We start from the raw sequence: 20,392 nt of genomic DNA, 5'->3' as shown, positions 1-20,392 counted from the left end.
CGTGGGGAGCCTCCCTCCCCTGACTTGTGTGCAGTGCAGCCTCCTGTTCCTTTTCCTGCAGTGCTTTTGTACAGCTGCAATTGCTGCTTTATGTCTCTTTCTCCCCTAAGAGACTACGAGCCCCCAAAGGGCAAGAACTGTCTCGTCTTTACATTCTCAGTGTCTCATCCTACGTCACCCAAGCGCCCAGCCAATGTTTAGTGAAGCGAAGGAAGTGATAAGACAGATTTCGTTGTTTGCTTATTTGTAGTATTTTAAGTTTTGTTTCTTTCACGGATGACATGTTTTTGGTTCAACCCAACAAACGTGGATTGAGCACTTGGTGTAGATGAGGCCCTTTGAAGAGATGCTGAGTCTACAAAGATGAACTAGGTACAGTCTCCTTCCCGGTGGAAGTGGCTAAGCTTCGGAAGGTGTGCTCCTGCCTGGGATGACCTGTCCTAGCCTCCAGCAGCAGTGAGCGCAGCCATTTCTCCGCAGAAGGTTCCTTCCATACCCCTGGAGGTGGGGCTTGGGCATCCATCTCCTCTGTACGCAGAGAAGCTGGCGCTTATGCTAATTATAGCACTTAGCACTTGGCAACCTGTGCATAAGCTTGTCTGCCGAGGTTCATGGAGGGCAGGCACCAGGAAATGTTTATAATTCTAGTACCTGGTTGATGGCAGAGACAGAATTTGTTAAACAGAAGGCACCGAGTGCTTATGTAGCGTGAATGGATGAACAGCTTCAGGCTGTGGAAATGGGAACAGAATAACGAGTAGATAGTAGGAAGGTAATGAATACAGTAATATGCCATTAACTGTTTCAGCTAATTTACCTACTTGATGGAGTATAAAAATTTTATACTAGCAGTAAAAAATAATGAAATAATAAAATAAATAGCAGTAAAGGAAATGTTTCAAGTAATAAAATATTTTAGACATTTTCAGGCTCATTTTACATGTCAGCATTCATGTTTAATATAATATTCATAGTTTCCAATATTTATATTTTAAGAATAATCCTAATACTAATAGATAGCAGTCTTATATATGTTTGGTAGCAGTAAGTCCTTTGACTTTGATTAATTGAATCTAGCTTTCTACCAAATTAGTACAGATGAACAATTATACTTTGCCTAGATTATACCTTCCCATAAGGTTTGTAGTTACTGAGGGAATTATTAACAAGATGGTTAAAATAAAGAGAACTCTGAAATATTTTAAATGATGGTTAATTAACTGTACCATGAATCTAGGAAGTAATGTTTATTTTAGTTTAGCAAATGAGCTCTCTGGAAGACTCAAAACAAGAAAGTATTTTAAGTTCTTGGCAGCAACAACTTAAAGAACTTTATATTGCGGCTGCCCTTAAATAAAGAGAAATATGGTCAGTCTCATAATCTTGGTGGCGTTTGAGTTCAGGTTCCTCTCCGTCCAAAGGATCCCGTTTCTGGGTTTGAGGCAGTGGAACAGGTAGATGTATGGTGTGTTGTGAAAAGACCCACTTAAGACTGGAGAAAAATGAAACTGTTCTTGAGTTTGCTGCTTTCTGTCTTCAGATCCCTCCTCCAGGGCCTGTTCTGAGGGTTGTTTCAAAATCATTCCTTTTAACGCTGCAAGTCCTTTAAGCCTTGCCTCTTTGATGTCACTGATCCTCTGTTCTCTGATTTCTCCTCTCTGGCTGGTGTTTCCTCATTGGTCTGTTTCTCCAGATCAGTTTCTTCTTCCCGCCGTCCCTGTAGGAACACGAGGGTCTAGTCCCGGGCTCTCTGTTACCGTGGACAATGTGTACCCCCCAGGCCGCTTCACTTCGTGCCTGCAGCTTGACTGTCGGCTCTGCCTCACCAGCCCAGACCTTTCCTGACAGTCTGTGCTGCTAACTACCTGTTGGATCGTAATAGCTACAATCCCCCCCAACTGTTATTCGAAACTTGACACTGAAAGCTTCCGTGCTCAGATCTTTCCCGCAACCATGGCTCCACCATTCATCCTTCGTGAGATACCACTTTTTCTGATGATGTCGCTTCCTGTGTTTTCTCTTCCTGTCTTTGTCCAGCCCCCATCCAGTCAGTGACCATATTTCATCAAATTATGTTCAACAGAATGCCTGTCTCACATTGATTTCTTTTTACACCATCTTGCTTCCATAGCATTTGAAGCTCTCTGCTCCCTTTCGTGGTGTTTTTGTAACATTTTCCCCAACTGGTTTCCTTGCTGCTATTCTCTTTTTCCGTGTTAGGATACTGCTGTGAGATAAACCTTTCTAGAACATTTGCTGCTTTTAACATGTTACCTTCCACCGCTCTCCCAGTGTATACCACACACGGCTGTGTTTTCCCCATACCTACATAGGTTCAAGTATCTTTATTTAAAAATCTTTATTTAAAAAAATTGGAAAACACAAGAAATCATGGGGCATATTAAAATTGGCCTCAACGACCGTCTAGGAATAACTGCTATTAAAGTTTTGGTGTCTCCCCCCCGACCCCCAAATGTGTGTTTTGAGCATCTGCTAGTTATTGTAGACAATGGGGATATCTCAGTGAATAAAAATGCTCTCATGGGGTTTACATTCTGGTGAATAATTGTTATTCATTGAGATATGATTGACATGTGGCACTGTATTTGGGGTGTGTGGCACGATGATTTGGTGTATGCATATACTGTGAAACCACAGGAAGTTTAGTTAACACATCCATCACCACGTATTGTTAAAAAATTATTTTTTGGTGGTGAGAACTTTTAAGATCCCTCTTAGCAACTTTCAAATACACGATGCGGTATTGTTACCAAGTTAAAACTCTAGTCACCATGCTGTCCATTGCACCTGTTCTACATTCCGTCTAATGTATCATAGCTGTCATTTATTGAACACTTATGATGTGCCATGCACTGCTACAGGTGTCTTACTTTTTTCAATCATTTAACTCTTACAACAACCTAATGAGGGAGGTATGATTGTCCTCGCTTATGGCACAGAGAATTTAACATTCCCCCAGGTTAAACAGCGAGAAAGGGATGTACCATCCTCTTAACCACTGTGCTACAGTAACAAGTTATAAGCCAAGTTGGAAAGTTAGGAAACACAGTGACTGAAGGTGGTGATAATAGTGACCTGTGCTGAGCAGGACAGTGGCGGCACTTGTTTCCCAGAACCTGAGATGCTTTGTACTTGCCTACGCTTTTCTCTTGTACTATGTTTCCCCGAAAATAAAACCTACCCTGAAAAGAAGCCCCAGTTAAGATCGTCAGCCAGACGGGCAGCTTTAGTACGTCACCATGATGTTACACAAGTGACATGACTGTATTGGAATAAATGTAGATTGTTGTACATGAAAAAATAAGACATCCCCTGAAAATACGCGTCTTACGGACCTAATGCATCTTTTGGAGCAAAAATTCATATAAGACCCAGTCTTATTTTTGGGGAAACACGGTAGCAAGCCCTCCACTTTTATGCCTCATAAACTGTGACCCCTCTTGACTGGGCTTGCCATGGCAAACCCTTGATTTCCCTGTGGAAGTTCTCCCCTTTTCCCTCTGCCACCTTCTGACCTGTTCTCAGTGATTTGATGGTTAAAAAGCGCGGGTGGGGGTTGAGGGGTGCCTCTGATTTGTAACATTTGCCAATTTCAGTGGTGTAAATACTCCCCTAATGGTTTACTTCATGCTATCTATGCCACATCACTGAATGCAATGTTGGCAGGAGATGCTTGCTGGTAAAAGATACGCAGTCACCTTTATAATAGAATTCCTACCGTGTAGACACAATAGATGCAAACCTCAAGAGCATAGATAATATCAGGACGTGATAAAAATAATGAAAAAGTGATGAGTTTTGAGTATTTATTACATTTGTCTTTAACATTTTAATTATAAGCTTATGTCGTTTAATTTTTAATGGCTGCATTTATTTAACAACTGGCTTGCAGAAAATCTGAAAAGACAACAGTCAGCTCTCATGAGCCTGTACAAGCCAGGTCTAGCGTACCACTGCAATTACCTTGCTGCTGCTGGCGCCCACCTTCAAAAACCTTATTGCAGACACGCCTTGCCCTCTAAGACCTCAGCTCCAGCCCTTCTTGCACCATACACCCTTCTCACAAACCTTCCTAACTGTCTCACTTCCCTGATCTCCATGTCACAGCTTTTTTCCAAGTCTCCGTCCCTTCCACCCATCCCCACATTGCAATTCACTTTCTCCCGTCCCTCAGATGCCTTTCTCATCGCTGTTTTATTTTTCCCCTAATCAAGTTACTGTCCCCAGTTAAAGGAAGGCCCCGTTCATAACTAGTATCTCGGGTCATGGAGTGTCTGTCTCCAAGTGCGAAGTTGGGCCTCATGTGGAGAAGAAATCCTTTATCTAGAAAGGAAAGGTCTGTTCTTAGAATTCCAGGTTAGAGACTTAGGTGGATTTTTTAAACTTATTACTCAATATATAGAAAGGTGATTATCGTGCTTTTCATACATTATTATACCAACTGTTTAAATTAGTTAAAATGAGAAAACTGAGACCCTAGCTATCATTTAAAACCCTGTTTTTATTGGTAAATAAGTGGATTGATTGGTGGCATTTAGGACAAATGCATTTTATATTTTGGGGATCACTTGTGTTTACAAAATAGGGTCTAGTATAGATTGTCTTTCCTGTGAGTTCCTATGTCATCTGTCAGCAAAACTAATTAAGGCCCTGAAAAAATTGTCAGGTTCATTCATGAAGACACATGAAAATACCTTTGTAAGGGTAGCGCTCTGTTTCTTGAGTTTAGATTATTGGAGAAGTGGAGATGTAGGTACATTCTCTTCTTGGGGTTGGACCAAACTAAAATATCAATCAAGAATGTCTTTCAGATTGCCCTTGTTAATAAGTTTATCTGTTGTAGTTAGAAACATGCCAGACTTGTTAATAGGGGAGTCAGATTGATTTATCTTTTTATCTGCGGGGCTGGAGCAGCAACACAATCACTTAGCAAGGGTATGCCTGAAGGAGGGCCTAATTAAAGCAACCACCGCCACAAAAATTCTGACTGAGGTCTGTTTCTCGGGTTTGTTTTTGAATCTCCACTGCTCGCTTAAGCTTTCAGGCCATCTGAAGTAACACTAGGTGCCTGGTACTCCTGCTGTAAATTTGGAGTCATGTGGTAGAAATGCAGAGTAAGAATTTTGGATGTTTGCTCTCAGAGACTTTATCAGAATGCAGAGATATTCCTTCAAGGAAAACAGGTACTTGAGTTCCAAGTGCCTTCGGAATCTAAATTTCAAGTGGCTTTGAAGTGAATGAGGCCTCTGTGTCCCCTTCTACTTCACATTTGGGGTAGTTGGACTAAATGCTAAAAAAACAAACTATTCAACAAAGCTATGAAAGCAATTTGAAACTTCTTTACTTTTGTCTTGGAAATGAAAAAAGAGGTTGAGACTGAGAGCTTTGTTAGAAGGATTCCAACTACCTGTTAGTCATCTCCCCTGTCCCCCGTTAGAAGGAGGTTCCAGATACCACTAGTACCTGGGGTCTCCCGTGGAGAGGAAATCCTTGATCTAGAAAAGGAAGAATAGTCTTAGAATTCCAGGTTAGAGATCTCAGTGAAAAAACCTTTTTTCTGTAAAAGCCCACACGGTAAGTAATTTAGGCTTGAGGGCCATATGTCTCTGTGGCAACCACTCAACTCGTCAGTGACCCATTCTAGTGCAACAGTAGCCACAGACAGTGTGTGAGCAAATGGGCACGACTGTCTTCCAATACAACTTTATTTATTCACGTTGAAATTCAAATGTCATATCCTTTTTACATGTGAAAGACAGTTTTCTTTTGATTTTGTTCCCAGCCGTGTAGCAATGTAAAAACCTTTTTCTCAGCTGTGAGCCATAGAAAACCAAGGAGAGGGCGGGATTTGGCCCATGGGTCATAGTTGGCCAACCCGTGCTCTGAAGGATGAAACTTGAGAACTTTCATTTACAGTTTTTGGTTTTTCTTTTTTTGTCCCCCAGGTTATAATGGTATTTCAGTTCCTTGAGAAATTGGGTCTTCTCATGTGTGCTGCAGACATTTTAACTGGCTGTGGTTTTTCTGTCCAAAAGATATTAAACATTTTACCAGTCTAAGCTTTTCAAATATGTTTCCGAGAAAGGGACTTATACACAAGTCTAAAGTATAGTTCTAAATTGTGACTGAAGTCGGTGATAATTCTGTTTTACCAGCTGTGCTGTTTATTGTGTTAGGCTGCCTTGGAACTTTCCAGTTCAGCATTCATAGTACTATATAGTACGTTACAGCTTATGTGTAGTTCATTCTGACTTCTTAATGCTCCTTCAACAGGGCAGTGGGGATAACATAAGAAATAGACACTGAGGGCTTCGGGAAATGCTTTGAACTCTGTTTCCAGAATCAACCTTCTTGGAGCCTTTTCTGTTAATAGACTCGATTCTAGGTTTGACTTCAAGATGTTTTGTTTTCAGTGTTTAGGAAACACCACCTGCTGCTTTGTTTTGCTGCTGGGCCCAGTAAGCTGTGGCCACCGGGTGGCATGCTTCTCCTGTAGGCTTTGCTTTGCTGAAATGGAAAGGCAAACATGCTTTAACAAGGAGAATCTTCTCTCCCCTGTTGAAGGCTGATGTGGCCTGGCTTTCTGTAACTTGGCTTTCCCATAGTGCATTACTCAGATTTACACAAAACTGAACCTCAGTGCTTTAAAATCTTTTGTTTATGGTTACGACATGAATGATATGTTTATGATTGGTGATTAGGATAGTATTTCATAGAATATGCTTATCATGTAGCCACTGACCTCGATTTAAAAATTTAACATAAAAACTGTTAGAAGAATATTTGCAAATAAAGGACAGAGATGTTTTAACTTCTGAGTAGTTGCAGAGTCCTGAGCAAGGTTACTGGCCCAAGATTTTTGTGTGATTCCAAGGGTTTAATGGGAGAGGGGGGCAGTGAATGAATAAAGAAGAGTAGGGATTCCAGATGGTCAGGAAACACAAACTGTAAGAAAAGTGACCCTCCCACCCTAATAGATAAAGAATGTTATCATAGACTGAGAGCTGAATATAGTCCAGGAGTTTTCACGTATTAGTTGTAAGAAGAGAAGGTATTATCTCCACTTATATAGTCAGAGAAACTCAGGTTTAGAGGATTCTAAGTCATGTTTTTGTGTATGAAGTTTAAACCCAGATTTGTCTGAAGCCCACGCGTTTGCTCTTTGCATTCGACCATTTCCAGGCCAACTCTGTTAGACTCTAGCTCTCCACCCTTGCTGGAGAATGGGTGGACTTGGCAGTGATTTGGCGGATGTAGAATTTAGAGAATTGTTGCTGCAAGTGGAACATAGGGGTTAAGGGGCATCCGGAGTATACAGGTGTCACTCATCAGTATCCCTTCCCATCCTCTCTGCCTTAGTTTTGAACTTTCCTGGATTTCTCCCTGTTTCCCACTTATCAAGTAAATATACCAACTGTTATTTTGTTGGTTTACTGGAGTGTCTAGCCACCTCCACTAAAAGGTAAGTTTAAAGAGAACAGAGGTCTTATTTTTAGGTCATTTTGTATTCTCAGTGCCTAGAATCCTTCTGGCAGATAAGCACTCAGTCAGTGTTTACGTTTGTATAAATGTCCGAGAATGGGGCACACTGTAGCTGACACCTTTGATTTTCCCTCACATCTGATGTTTTGTAAAAGACAGACTCTCAAGGGGAGCCTCACTAATGCAGACTTGCTCCGTCTTCCCCTTTCCTAGGGCGATTGTGTGGTTACTATCCTGCTCGCGGAAGAGGACAAAGTTGAAGATGATGTAGTGTTTTACTTGGTATTTTCGGGTTCCACCCTCCATCACTGCGCAAGTACCCGGAAGGTCAGTTCCAACAAGCTGGAGACCATCGCTCCTGGTAAGTGTGTGAATGGACTCTTGACCAGCCCTTCACTGGTTCTTGAACGCTTTCACTCTGTTCGTCAGTATAGAAGGACAGGAAGAATGAATCCGGGTGAAAGAACTGTGGTCACGTTGGCATTTTAAACTCCATTTCAAAATGTTTTGTGTATATCTTGCTTGTTTCACCAAAATCTGACGCTAACTAGAAATAAGTGCAATAAAATGGTGTCATAAATCGAAAGATAAAAAAGTCAGGTTCAGCAAAAATAGGAATTTATTGGAATATTGAGATTTGGGGGGAGAGTACAGCACATGTGGAAGATGCAAGTTCTCAGGTGGGTACTGTGGTGTGACTGCAGATTTGATTCTGAATATCAGAGTGACAGAAGCAGAGGTGACACACAGTAACACATCGTATCCCTGAGGGAAAGACTTAAAAATTCTTCCATAAAGGCCAAACTTCCCCCAAATTAAGAAATTGTAGTTCATGGTGGAAGGAGTGTTTCATCACTGTTGCATTTATAAATGTAATGGAATTAAAAGGAAAGTGTTGACTTACTAAACATTCTTTATAAAGTTATTATGTCACTGCTGTCACCACAGAAAAGTCTGGTAGAGTAATGACTACCTCCTGACCGGTCCAGCATTTGAGGTGTATTGATTTGTATTTGGAGAGGAGCTTCTTTCCTTAATTGACCTTGTTTCAAAGTTAGCAGGTGGCCAGTTTTCATCAGAATACAAAAGAGGGCCCATGCCGGGGGAACCCCTAAAAAGTGTTGACAATTGAGTTCTTTTCCTTTAGAGAATAAAGTGGATTTCGTTCTTATTGAAACATTTCTTTTTACCAGCATTTTTGTATTACACTGATTCTACTCTGTTGAAAAAGATGATGTGAAAAACTAATAGTTTATGAAGTACTTTCATTATCTAGTCTTGCCGGTATTGGATGAGATGGCCTGTGTTTTAGCTTCTTGTATGATACCTACCAAATCCTGGCAACTATACCACGTTCAGGAACTGGGGTTATGACAGTTGAAAGCTGAATTTGTTCTCCTACTTGGCAAAAATGATTTTGAAAAACAGAGGATTTAAATATTCTTGGCGCAGTGACTGTGAATATCCTCCTGGCCCCCCATTTTTAGGGGTAAGAAATCGAACAGAAAGGTCAGGGTAGATACTGGTTCCTTTTCTGAAGAGTGTTAAGCATCCTTCTTTGTGACTTAAGCTCCAGTCCTCTTGTTTCCTGTGATGTGTACCATGTCCGAAAGGCTTGTCTGGAGCTTTGCAAAGGTCTGCTGTCTGGCAGGTACCTCCAGAATCACCACTGCTGAGCATTTATCTTGTGGGCTGATGGTGAGAAAAGGTCCTCACCCAGGTACAGTCAGTCCTGACTGGGCTCTTAGAGGACAGGAATGGGAGTCATTGCTAGAAGCTTATTTCTTCCTGAATTAGAAACACTTTAGGAGTGAAAATTTGGGTGGGGGGGAAAGGGAGAGGGAGAGTTGCTTGTGTGTAGAGGGAGAGCGAAAAAGCACAGCAGAAGGTGAATGTAAGCAACGCTAAGAGAAAGGACAGACATGTAAGGGTGTAGCCCTGTGCCCTAGCCGCCACCCTCAATCACAAGTCCCAGCAGAATTCAGTCTCTGGGTGGCCAGGGACAAGCCCGGCAGCTTCTACACCTTTACTGGCAACCTCCTTCCGTCGGGGTGGGCCACCTCAGAGTCACTAGCCACCGCACTTATGCGACAGCCACAGCCTGAGTCCCTGCCAGCTGTGTCCTGCCTCCAGCCTACCTGTGTGAAGTCCAGTTCCCATTTCTTCCCTCGCCTTTGTCCTAACCCCTCTTTAATATGTCCCAGTGCCCCCTCTTCTCCAGCAACACCCATCTCTGGGTGTCCTCTTGGTACTTGGGGACTCCGGGTACCCTCGTCCCAACCAGAATGGATATGGCACCCTGCTGCTGTCCTCTAGTTTGATCCGAGTCCTCAGAACTCATTCCTGACGCGTTTGCTCGGGGCCATGGGTCCTAATACCTGCCTTCCCCTTCATTTTCCACTCATCAGCTCGCCTCCCCTTAGATTATGATATAACCCATTTCCCATATTCTCCTTCATGCTGCCAGGGCCCCAAACTTGTCCCCTTTGGCCCGAATATGCTGCTATCCCCCTGAATTCAGTCGGGCTGCTGCTGTGAGATGCCTAATCACAGCAGAGGTGACAGAGGACTAGAGACGATACGTATGCAGGGTGCCAGTGAGTCAGAAGTTCTGGAAAAGATTTAAGCAGCGGAGGTTCCTGAGTGGACCGTATTGTTCTGCTTACCATATATGAGATGTTTCTGTTCTCTTGATAAGCTGCTGCACCTGCTGCAGTAATTTGCGGAAGGGGCGGGATGGGGCACTTGGGGCTTAAGTTTGTTTGGAATTTCTTGTTCATGGAATTAATATTCTAGATTTACTCTAGAATTACTCTGCCTGGGTCTATGTTTGTGGACGTCTTAGACTTGGTCCAGCACCTTGGTGAGGCCTTTCCTGTCCACCTTACAAACACACAGCTGCCTCTCTGTGTCCCTCTCCCCTTCTCTGCGTCATTTTTCTCCATCGCACTTACTGACTTCTAACACACTATATATTTTACTTCCCTCATTTATTTTCCACCTGCCTCTACTGGAGTGTCAACTTTACGAGGGCATGGATTTTTGTTTTGTTCCCTGGTGCATCTAAGCAGACTTGTTCTAGAAAGCCCTGACACTCGATGTCCACTGCGTCCAAATCCGTCCCGGTTCTCAGAAGCCACTCTTCTAGAAAGGTTGTGCACATGCGGGTTGAATTCTTGGCTTGGGGCAGGAGTCTGGCGTCTTTCCAGAACCACCTTTGATGATTTCTGTGTGTCAGTTAGCTGTAGTGACAGCCTCAGACTCTCTGTCTGCTGAGGGCAGTGTGAGACTCGTCAAGGTTCTTCCTGGAAAGTGTGTACTTGCTCTGTGCGTCTCACTGGGTAAATGTGCAGTCTGTTGGCAGCTGCTGCCATTGAGACAGATGTCTCTGCATGCTTTCTGCTCACGCGTGGGACCAGCTCTGCAATTGCTAGTCATTTTGGCTGATTGGGAAGAAAAAGAGCTTTGTGTCTTGTTCTTGCTTTTAATGTCATGTTTCATGCAGATTGCTGGCTCTGATTTGTCTGAGTTCTCTGCGTGTTTCGCTGTCAATGTTTTGTAATATTTTAGTTTTGACTAAAACCAGATGATTGATGGACCTTGAAAAGGCAGTTAATTGATGTAAACCTGCAACCTTTTATTGTTTGGAGGGGAGAATGAGACATTTCTAAATTGTCTCCTTTAAAAAAACAACAAAACAAACTTTTTGACTTAAGATATTATTTTACCTCTGTATTTTCTCACTTTTTTGCTTGTTTTTTTCTAGTGAGCAGCTTACAACAAATTATATGTGTGTGTTTAATTATAAAGAAGTTGTAAAGGCTTTTTAGTCTTTTCTTGCCTTATTACCATTAAAGGGTAATAGACATGGTACAATCCCCCTTTTTCAATAAAGAAAAGTATGTGTGTTTAGTAGCATTGTAGGGGACAGTTAGGTAGAAACTTTGACTTTCTATTTATCTGCTTTTGAATTGTTTGTTTTACAGGGACCATGTTACTTTTAACATATGTAATAATTTTTAATAACATTTTGAAGACTGAGAACAATGTCCTCTCTTTTGAAAATAAGCCATCTTTGTACTAATTAACACTAGACAAAGACAAACAAGTTTTATAATAAAATATTACATTCCAAATGCCTATGTATTGGCTGGTTTAAGAACATAATTTGCTATGAAATGCAGCCTGAAATGGAAATACATCTCTAAAAACAAAAGGTGTTAACCTTTGTTATAAATGAAAATATCGCCATATTTTTCTATTCTTATAAAACAAATCCAACCCCAGATTCCGTTTTAACTAAATTACGATTTTCCTTCAGAGATGAAGCTGAGATATATATTTTTTAAGACCTATAAAAGACTGAGAAGTAATATAAGGAAATCTTGGTATCCTTGGAAGATAATTTTGGGAACGATATGCAATACTATCTTACTGTATTCATTTTTATAAATGAAATGTGAATTTAGACCAAGCAAACCATGATTTCAGAATGGAAAATGAGACAGGATGTTCAGTGGATGCTACATACATTTTTTTGTGGAAGGATTTGGTGTAGAATCTCGTATAAACTGAAGTCTTTTTCAGCACGTCCATTATTTACTTTTAAAATCCACAGCAAGCGTTCTGTTTAACAGGAAAACTACAAACATTCATTGATCCAACATTTGACTCAGCTCTTTTGTATTTGTCTTTTCTTTCTCATCAAAGCGATGGTTCTCCATAAAGTAGCCTTTTTATTTTAGAAAAACTTACAGGGTTTCCCCAAAAATAAGACCTAGCTGGACCATCAGCTCTAACGCATCTTTGAAGCAAAAATTAATGTAAAACCTGGTCTTATAGTATATTATATAAGACCCGATCTTAAAATAAGACCGGATCTTATATTAGTTTTTGCTCCAAAAGACGCATTAGAGCTGATGGTCCGGCTAGGTCTTTTTTTTTGGGGAAACACGGTATTTACCATGTTCAAAAGTCCTTTTGGCCTTAATTCAAAATCAGTGCTTACAGCCCAAGTTTCAACAAGTAGTCCCACAGTTGTGTCACAGTGTGTCTTCGTCCTTGGGAACCAAGCTCTGTTTCTAGCAGGAGATGCCCAAAGGTGGCCAAATGGAAGAACACATCTGGAAAGAAGTAGTAGGCTTTAAACTGGCCTAATCAGAGATTTCTGATACCCTTTCTCTCTCTGCCAAAGTAAGGTTATTTTTCACTGAACATTTTCTAATCGTCTTCCTATTCTAAAATTCTCCTGCTATCAGGCTCTCTCCAGACAGGTGTGATTTTATATTTTAAAAAACTTAAATTACTCTCCCAAGACTAGTCAGTATATGTAGTGGCTATGCTGGAGAAACAAAGTGAGAACTAGATGAAGGGAAAAAAATAACTGTGGTCTACTGTTCCAGTTGGCGTGCTTATGTGGAAATTGTACATTTCTTCACCTTGGAGCTATGGCCGCAGTGTGTGCTGGAATCCTAGCGCACACATTGCAGTGAGGGTGGGATCCCCTCAACGGGGTGAAAATTGGCTCTTGTGTGAGAAACAAAAAAATCTTACTCTACATGTAAAGCACACGTACATATACAAATACGCGGTGTATTTGTGGTATTAAAATTTCATGGGCTGGGTGGGCAAATAGCAAAAAATGTCCAAAAATTCTCCTTGGGGGGATGACAGCGACTAAAAGGCTGAGAAACACTGGCTTAGAGTAGTAGGCTGGAATATGGTCGATAAAATTTTAGTGTTAATTATCCCTCTTCTCCTCCAAAATGTACGTGATGAAGTTCACACGCCTGCTGTTGTTTCCCCCTCTGCTTCAATACTCCTGTACAGAGAGAGCCGTTATACACATACGCCACATTTGCACGTCTCCCAGTAGGACACCAGCAGCTCACAGTAGGTGTGTACTTCTGCATATAATCCTACCTCCTGTTCGAGTCTGGGTCTGAAGACTGAAAATTGTTTCTAACCCTATATAGCCACTTCAGACACCAAATTCCTAAGCACTTTGATGCCAAACTGACGTAATAAAAAAGGTCTGATCGACTACTAACAGTCCACCACTCAGTCCTAATGCGGCCTTCCTCAGAGAAGCTCAATCTATCTGAATGGGGCTGGCCCAGCGCGTACTTTCAGGGTTCCTTTTCCGAGAGCTGGTCATACAAAGTCCCAATTGTTTCATCCTCTGAAGAGGAGGCGGGGATGGGATGTGGGCCGCTTTTAGCTTAACAGGAAATGAAGTCATTCTTGGGTCATGCTTCGGCAGTTGTGTTTATCTGTGGCAATATTTCGTTTCCATGGGTACAGGTGCTTCAGGCAGTGATAAGGAGCCTCGTGAACACACACCTCCTGACCTGCGAGCCTAAAAAAGGCTTCATTTAGCTGCTTTTAAGAGGACCATCAGCATTTGATTTTTGTTTTTCACCAAGGTGCTCCTCGCTGTGTTTTTGTTTAATCTGCATTCCCCTCCACCGCCCTTGCCTTAATTTTTTCAGTTCTGCGGTGCAGAAAACAACATTTAGCTCAGAAGCTTCGTTGAGCCATGTTGCAGAAACTCTTTGTTACAGTATTTGGGACGTGTGTTCCTGGAGCAAGCTGAACAGGAGCATTTAATAGCTAAGAATAACCACAACTAGCAGTTTTAGATGCCTGTTCTATGTCAGGTGCTTTGTTTACAACTTCTCTAACGTTTTTTTAACGACCCAGAAGGCTGGTAGTGCACAAGCAAATGGGCTTCAAGGTTGGCTGACTTTCTCAGGAAAACCCAACCTGTCTGCAGTGGAGGGTGAGATTCAAGCCTAATCTTTTCTGACTCTACATCTACTCGCCAGCGTAGTTTTCACTCAGTTAGGAACAGGTCTCTCCCACCCCATAACTTGATATTTCTGTTGTAACTGAACTGGACCTGATCATGGGATAAATTCAGAAGAGCAATTTAAAAAATGGAATTAAAGTGTAGGCCATGTTTCTTTAACAGTTTATCTCTCTTCCCCTCTCTAAATTCCCTGGGGGTACTTCCTTCAGAAGAAGCTCAGTAGATTTTTCAAACTTCCCTATTTTAAAAAGACTTGTGATTTTTGTTACCAGAAAATTGAGTGGAAGGAAAAACACCGTGGAACCAGCCAAAAACCTTGCTACTTTTCTCTCTCCTGCAGCTTCTGTTTTCATGTAAAAAGAAATTAAATTGCGGTTATTATATCGAACTGGATGTGGTTTCCCATCCCCGTGTCTTTGCAGATGTGGACATCGTTTTGGGAGTACACAGGCAGTCAGGAGACTAGTGGCCCCCGCAAATAGTCATGTCTCTGGAGCCAATTGATGGCAGTCAGAGGTCTTATGTGCACAGATGCAGTGGTTTTAGTTTTATTCCCGGGTCCTTGTTACATAACCTTTGTTTCTAAAAATGTAGTTTTTTTTTTTTTTCCTCTAGATGCTTTATCTGAAAGGTTCTAAGGATTAAAAAAGAATCTTGCGACCCACTTGAGCCTAATAGAAAACATTAATGTGAGCAAGCAGTAGCCCTGCCGGCCTGTGTGGTTGATTTCCAGACAGCAGGGTGAGGGGCTTTGTTCTTGGTCAGTAGTAACTCTTCCAATTTAATAAAGACTGATCCTGGAAAACCTCAGTTCTCCACTCTTTTAATCCTCGGTTTTTCATTTGGAAAAAAAACACAAAACACCTATAATCATATCAAACAAATTCCAGATTTATGGCACAGTTTACTTCGGATGATTCAGTTTCTCCTTCAGATTATGAGTTAATGTCTGAAGGGGAAATACTGGGCTAACAATTGGGTGGCTCCTCCTAGATATCTACTTCATGGCCTTTCCTGGCATTCTACCTCCTCGAATACACAGGTTTATTTTAGTTATACACAGAAAGAGCTGACAGGAGTTCACCCTTCCACTTTCTGACAGGCTTTTCTGCTAAAGCAGCAGAAAGAGATGTGCGTGCTTACGCTGCGCAGCGCGCAGTACCCGTCACTTTCTTCCATTTCTCTCCCTCTTCATTCGTCCCCACCCATCCTTGCCAAGTAAATAGTCGTTTTAGCAATTCTAGATAGATTTCTGTGCAGATACTTCACTTCTGCACTTTCCGGTTCTGAGTAAGGTGGAATTGCTTCCTCATGGCTTTTTGCTGTGTGTGTGTGTGTGTGTGTGTGTGTGTGTGTGTGTGTTTGTGTGACGCTGAAGGGCTGGAATATGGTATGAACCCTGTGTATACACAGAAGGCGATTTTATAGAGTGGTGGATGGTGTTTTCTTGTAGTGGCATTATAACTCCCTTTCGGGTGCAAGGTTTCTGGTTTCTCACCTTCCCACAGGCCCGGGGAAAGAGACTGGTAAGAAGGAATCAGGACTGTATAGATGGGTAGAGGCAATGGATAGTATTCTTTTATTCTTTATTCTGTAATCTCTCTTCTGAGACCCAGCAAGTTTAAGTTTGGAAGACAGAATTCAGTTTGGATTCCAAATTATTCATGTCACTATTGTTGAACTGTGAAACCTATGATTTTAGTTTATATTGATATTTATTCCTAACCACCTCAAAACACTGTCAGAAGTTTATAAATTAGTAAAACACTATCGGAAGTTTATAAATTAGCTTAGTAAATGGGAAAATGCTGGAATTATTGGTTAGATTGATGAATGAGAACCACCACATTGGTACCTGTCTAATTGGAAATGAAATGAAGCTATGTATGTTGTTTTGTGTGATACTATTAAACCATTTTAGAGGACTGTTCTAAATTGTAGCTCTTATAAGACAAGACTCTAGATTTAAAAGTGTTAGAGAGGTTGTCATGTACCTCGGGCCGCATGGCTGGTAAGTGAGAAAATAGGTTTGAACCCAGGTTTATTCTAACACTAAGCATCTAGATGTAGCCAAGTTAATATCTTCCTGAAACTTGTGTCTACAGTAATTATTCGAGCCCTTAAACTTACCCTCTGCTTCCATTTCTATGGTTTGGAAACTTGCCTATTCCTGGAATTTCTTCTAACTTCCTCTCCTTTCCTAACTTCTGCCTGGTAAAACCCACAAGCCTTCCAGTGGGAGAAACCTGAGCGCCTGTGGAGATTGGCTCCCTCGTGCTGTAAACATGGAGGCGCAGAGGTAGCCTGAGGTCACACAACGTCAAGCCTCACAGCCTGACTGAATGTCGTGTTTCATTCCTTCCCTGTTCGTTCGTCTGCAGTACCCGTGATTCCTCCTGAAGCCTCTGGTACCTGGAAGCCTTGGGTGCAGGGGTGGATTCCAGAGCAAGAAAATGGGTTCAGATCCAAATTCTCTCTTTTAGGAGCTTTACAAGCTTTGGGCAGATTACTTAATATGTTTGTGCCTCGGTTTCCCCATGTGGCACATGGGGACAACGGTAGTGTCTACCCATTGGGGCTGTAGGTGAGGAGTAGCTGAACTGGTATTGGGAAAGCACTGAGCAAGCCTGGCATGTAGGTGCTGTGTGTGTGCGACAGGGACGATAGGGGCTGCACATCAGGATTCGGGGGTTTGCAGCAAAGGACCCCTGGGAGCAGGCTGCCTGTCAGAAAGGTCCTCCTTTGTGCCATCTTCCCGCTTTCGCCCACCTTGGATTGCTCTGCCCCCCTTCCACCAGTGGCACCATGTATGTTTCTCTCAGACCCTGTGCCACGTGGACTTGCTTTGCAGTTTTCTGCAGCTCGTTTGATTCCCCCTCGTAGACTATAAACCTCTGAAAGGCCGAGACTCTCACTTACTCATCTTTACCTTCTAATCACAGTTCCCGGCACTTGGTGGCTGTCCAGCTGTTAGATGTTGTAGAATAGTTCAAAAGAAACACTTTCTGCCAGAAGAATACCCGAGCCTACTCACTGAATCAGTTGACTTGTTTCTGCTGACATTGTTGTCCTGTGTCATGAACCTGGCTGCCCTTCAAAGAAAGATGAAGACTTTTTTTTCCTAACTTCATTTCATATATTAATCATATAAATTCAAAATATGTTGAGTTGAAATGCATACGTGAGTGTACACACACACAGAATGCTTCGTTTTCCTGCAGCCTTCATAGAAAGAATTCAACCTGACGGCAGTGGGAGTATCTGGTTGAGGTGTGTGTTATATGGAGACTCACCTTCGTGGTTCATGAACTTGTTATTCTTGCTTAATCACCACCCTGGCCTCTCCAAGCATTAAGCTCCTTTCAGGCAGGGACACAGCTCTCCTCCTTTGTTTATAAGAAAGGGGTGCAGAACTCTTGCATCACGGTAAAATAGGCCGTGTCCTTTGGCATCAGACTTGAATTTGAATAATGGATTCTGCTTCTTTATGTCTGTGTAACCTTGAAGTCTCAGTTTTCTCATCCGTAATGTGAGGACGATACATACCGCATCGATTTGTTGTGTAGAGAAAATGCCTGGTATGTAGTAGGTACTTGGTGAGTCAATACTTGTCACCACCCTAAAATTACACAGCAGTGAGAGATTTCTTTTGTCACAAAGGTAAAGGGCTTAAGGGGGCCCCTTGGAGGAAAAGTATGTGGAAAAGCAGTTTACTCACTATTTTCAGTGGTCACATGGAGAAAGAAAAATGATTGTTTTCTCTTGGAAGGAGAGCAGAAAGCTTAGTTCTGTCCAAGTCTGACACCACTATTGGCCGGTGCTGATGGTGTGGAAAGCCAAGGTCATGGACTCACAGGGTCCCTCTGCCTCGCTCTGAAGCGTCTCTGGGAATGGGCTCAGGGGAGCCGTGGCTGCACAGGTACCTGTGTCAGCCCGAGCAACACACACCATCAGCTCCATCTTCTTTTGTTTTCTGCTTAGGAAGATAGCTATGGACAAAGAATCTTCATTCTGTTAAGAATTCTAATTCAGATCAGTGTTTGAAAATTGAGGAAAAACTGTGTTTCAATGAATATATTGAACACATTGGAAATACTAACTAATGAGGCTAAAAATCGAGAAGAAAATCTGATTCTCCAAGAAGTCCTTCCCCACAAAAGCAGCGCATGGTCAGACGTTTCTGGTTTTACTCAAATGGAGCTGTTTGGGATGGCGCGTGTAGGTTGTTGGCCTAACATTGCAGCTCCCGAGGTCTCTGCCCGTCCGTACAGCGGGCACCGGTGTCGTCAGCATGCCTCCTTTTCCTGAACTGGGCTTCTAGCCAAAATAATGCATCGTCTCTATGTAAATCAGGCGATTTCATTGAGTCCTCATGACCTTACCAGAAAGAACATGTATCCGGGAGCAAAAGTTATTGTCTCGGCCTTGAATTGCTAAGAATAGTAAAATAAAATCAGGTAGTGTCATACTTTTCGAAGTGCTTCATCACTGGATCGATTGTATTGTGGTGATTATAAGGCAAACGCTGGGAGGGCTGTAAAATTCCTCCCATGTAACCTGTCCGAGTGACTTTTTCTCTGTTGAGTTTGCAGATCGAATTCCGTTCAGTGGGTATTGGTAGGCTTCTGCTGCATGCCAGGCCTTACAGAATCCTTGGGCTTTCCTTCTTTACTTTGTTCAAATTGAACAGCCATTGTTCAGTACATATTGAGATAGAGACTGTTCAATGCCCAAAACTATGCTGCAGGCATGGTGACAACGAAATACAAAGTTGTCTGCTGTTTGGCAAGGGAACACCTTGATATCTGCAAATAACACTTAAAGAAGAACTAGAAATGGAATTTTAGGACCTTTGGGAGATTGCTCAGAGGAAGGAGGGGTTTCTTTTGGGAAGGGGAACTGGTCCGTCATGCCAGAAGAGCAGAGGACCTACAGGTACCTCCTTTCAGGAGGAGGACGCGACTCTAACGCTGCCTTCTTCGCTGCATGTTTCTCCAGGTCACGACTGCTGCGAGACAGTGAAGGTACAGCTCTGTGCGTCCAAAGAGGGCCTCCCCGTGTTCGTGGTGGCAGAAGAAGACTTTGAGTTCGTCCAGGATGAGGCTTACAATGCGGCCCAGTTCCTGGCAACCAGTGCTGGGAATCAGCAGGCGCTGAACTTCACTCGCTTTCTGGATCGCTCTGGACCCCCGTCTGCGGATGTGAACGCCCTGGACGAGAAGGTGGCCCTGGCGTTCAGACACCTGAAGCTGCCGGCGGAGTGGAATGTGTTGGGGACGGAGCAGACTTTGCACGGTGAGCATGTCAGTGGCCCACCAACAGATGGTAAGCGTGGACCACTTAGGTTTCTTTCTTCCTGCCGTCTTCACGTCTTCCGCGGTGGCTGAATAATCCTCGCTGTTCCAGTAGTGACGCGCCCGTGATGGCGGCTCTTCTAGGTTTTTCAGCTGAGCTGTCAGACCTAAGAGAGCTGGTGCTGTGGCCGTTCTCACGTCTCACTGAGAGGGGAGAGGGACACAGTACCTTCCTGTGGGGCTGGGTTTCGCCTTTGAACTCAAGTGCAGCAAGTGACCCATCTGTCCATCCTGAGGAGAGGAGCAGAGTTACTTTTTGTACTTTTTTGGTGTGTAATTATCAAAGACGGCGTTTTCACTTCTGTATTCTGAAGTTGTATAGAAATTCCATGGAGCTAGAGGACAGGAAAGTTGGGGAGTGAGTGGGGGGAGCATGAGAGCCAGCTGAGCTCGGTGACACCCCACACTTGTTTAACCAGAGTGTCTTCTCTCTTTAGTATCTGCTGGCTTTCCATATGACAGTTCATTGAAGGAACTGTTTTAAAAACACTGATGTAGTAAGTAGCTATATGTGTTCCACTTAGTCACGCAGGGGTTTTCCCCGTGTAATTATTCTTGTGGCAGATGACATCTAGTAGTTGTCATGATTTTATATATAGAGGGTGCCAAAAAAACATGTGCACATTTTAAGAAAGAAAACTGTATTAAAATTGTAATGCTCGATATATACCGATAACAAAAGATAAATACAAGTCACCTTTGACTTCTGCAATGACAAGAGGTA

General features: G+C 42.6%; 1 protein-coding gene across 14 annotated transcripts in view; it reads left to right on the top strand.

The window, feature by feature from the left end:
- Positions 1-20,392, top strand: part of AKAP13 (A-kinase anchoring protein 13) — a 309,763-nt gene that overhangs the window by 135,308 nt on the left and 154,063 nt on the right. For all 14 annotated transcript variants that reach the window (XM_033100202.1, XM_033100201.1, XM_033100203.1 and 11 more), the window contains exons 3-4: positions 7,717-7,864; positions 19,313-19,609. In XM_033100202.1, the coding sequence (XP_032956093.1) occupies positions 7,717-7,864; positions 19,313-19,609 (445 nt within the window). The remainder of the gene's footprint in view (positions 1-7,716; positions 7,865-19,312; positions 19,610-20,392) is intronic.

Source organism: Rhinolophus ferrumequinum, chromosome 28 (assembly GCF_004115265.2).
Source record: "Rhinolophus ferrumequinum isolate MPI-CBG mRhiFer1 chromosome 28, mRhiFer1_v1.p, whole genome shotgun sequence".
NCBI classification, from domain to species: Eukaryota; Metazoa; Chordata; class Mammalia; order Chiroptera; family Rhinolophidae; genus Rhinolophus; species Rhinolophus ferrumequinum.
The sequence above is the reverse complement of the archived record's forward strand: the minus strand, read 5'-3'. Positions and strand labels throughout refer to the sequence as shown.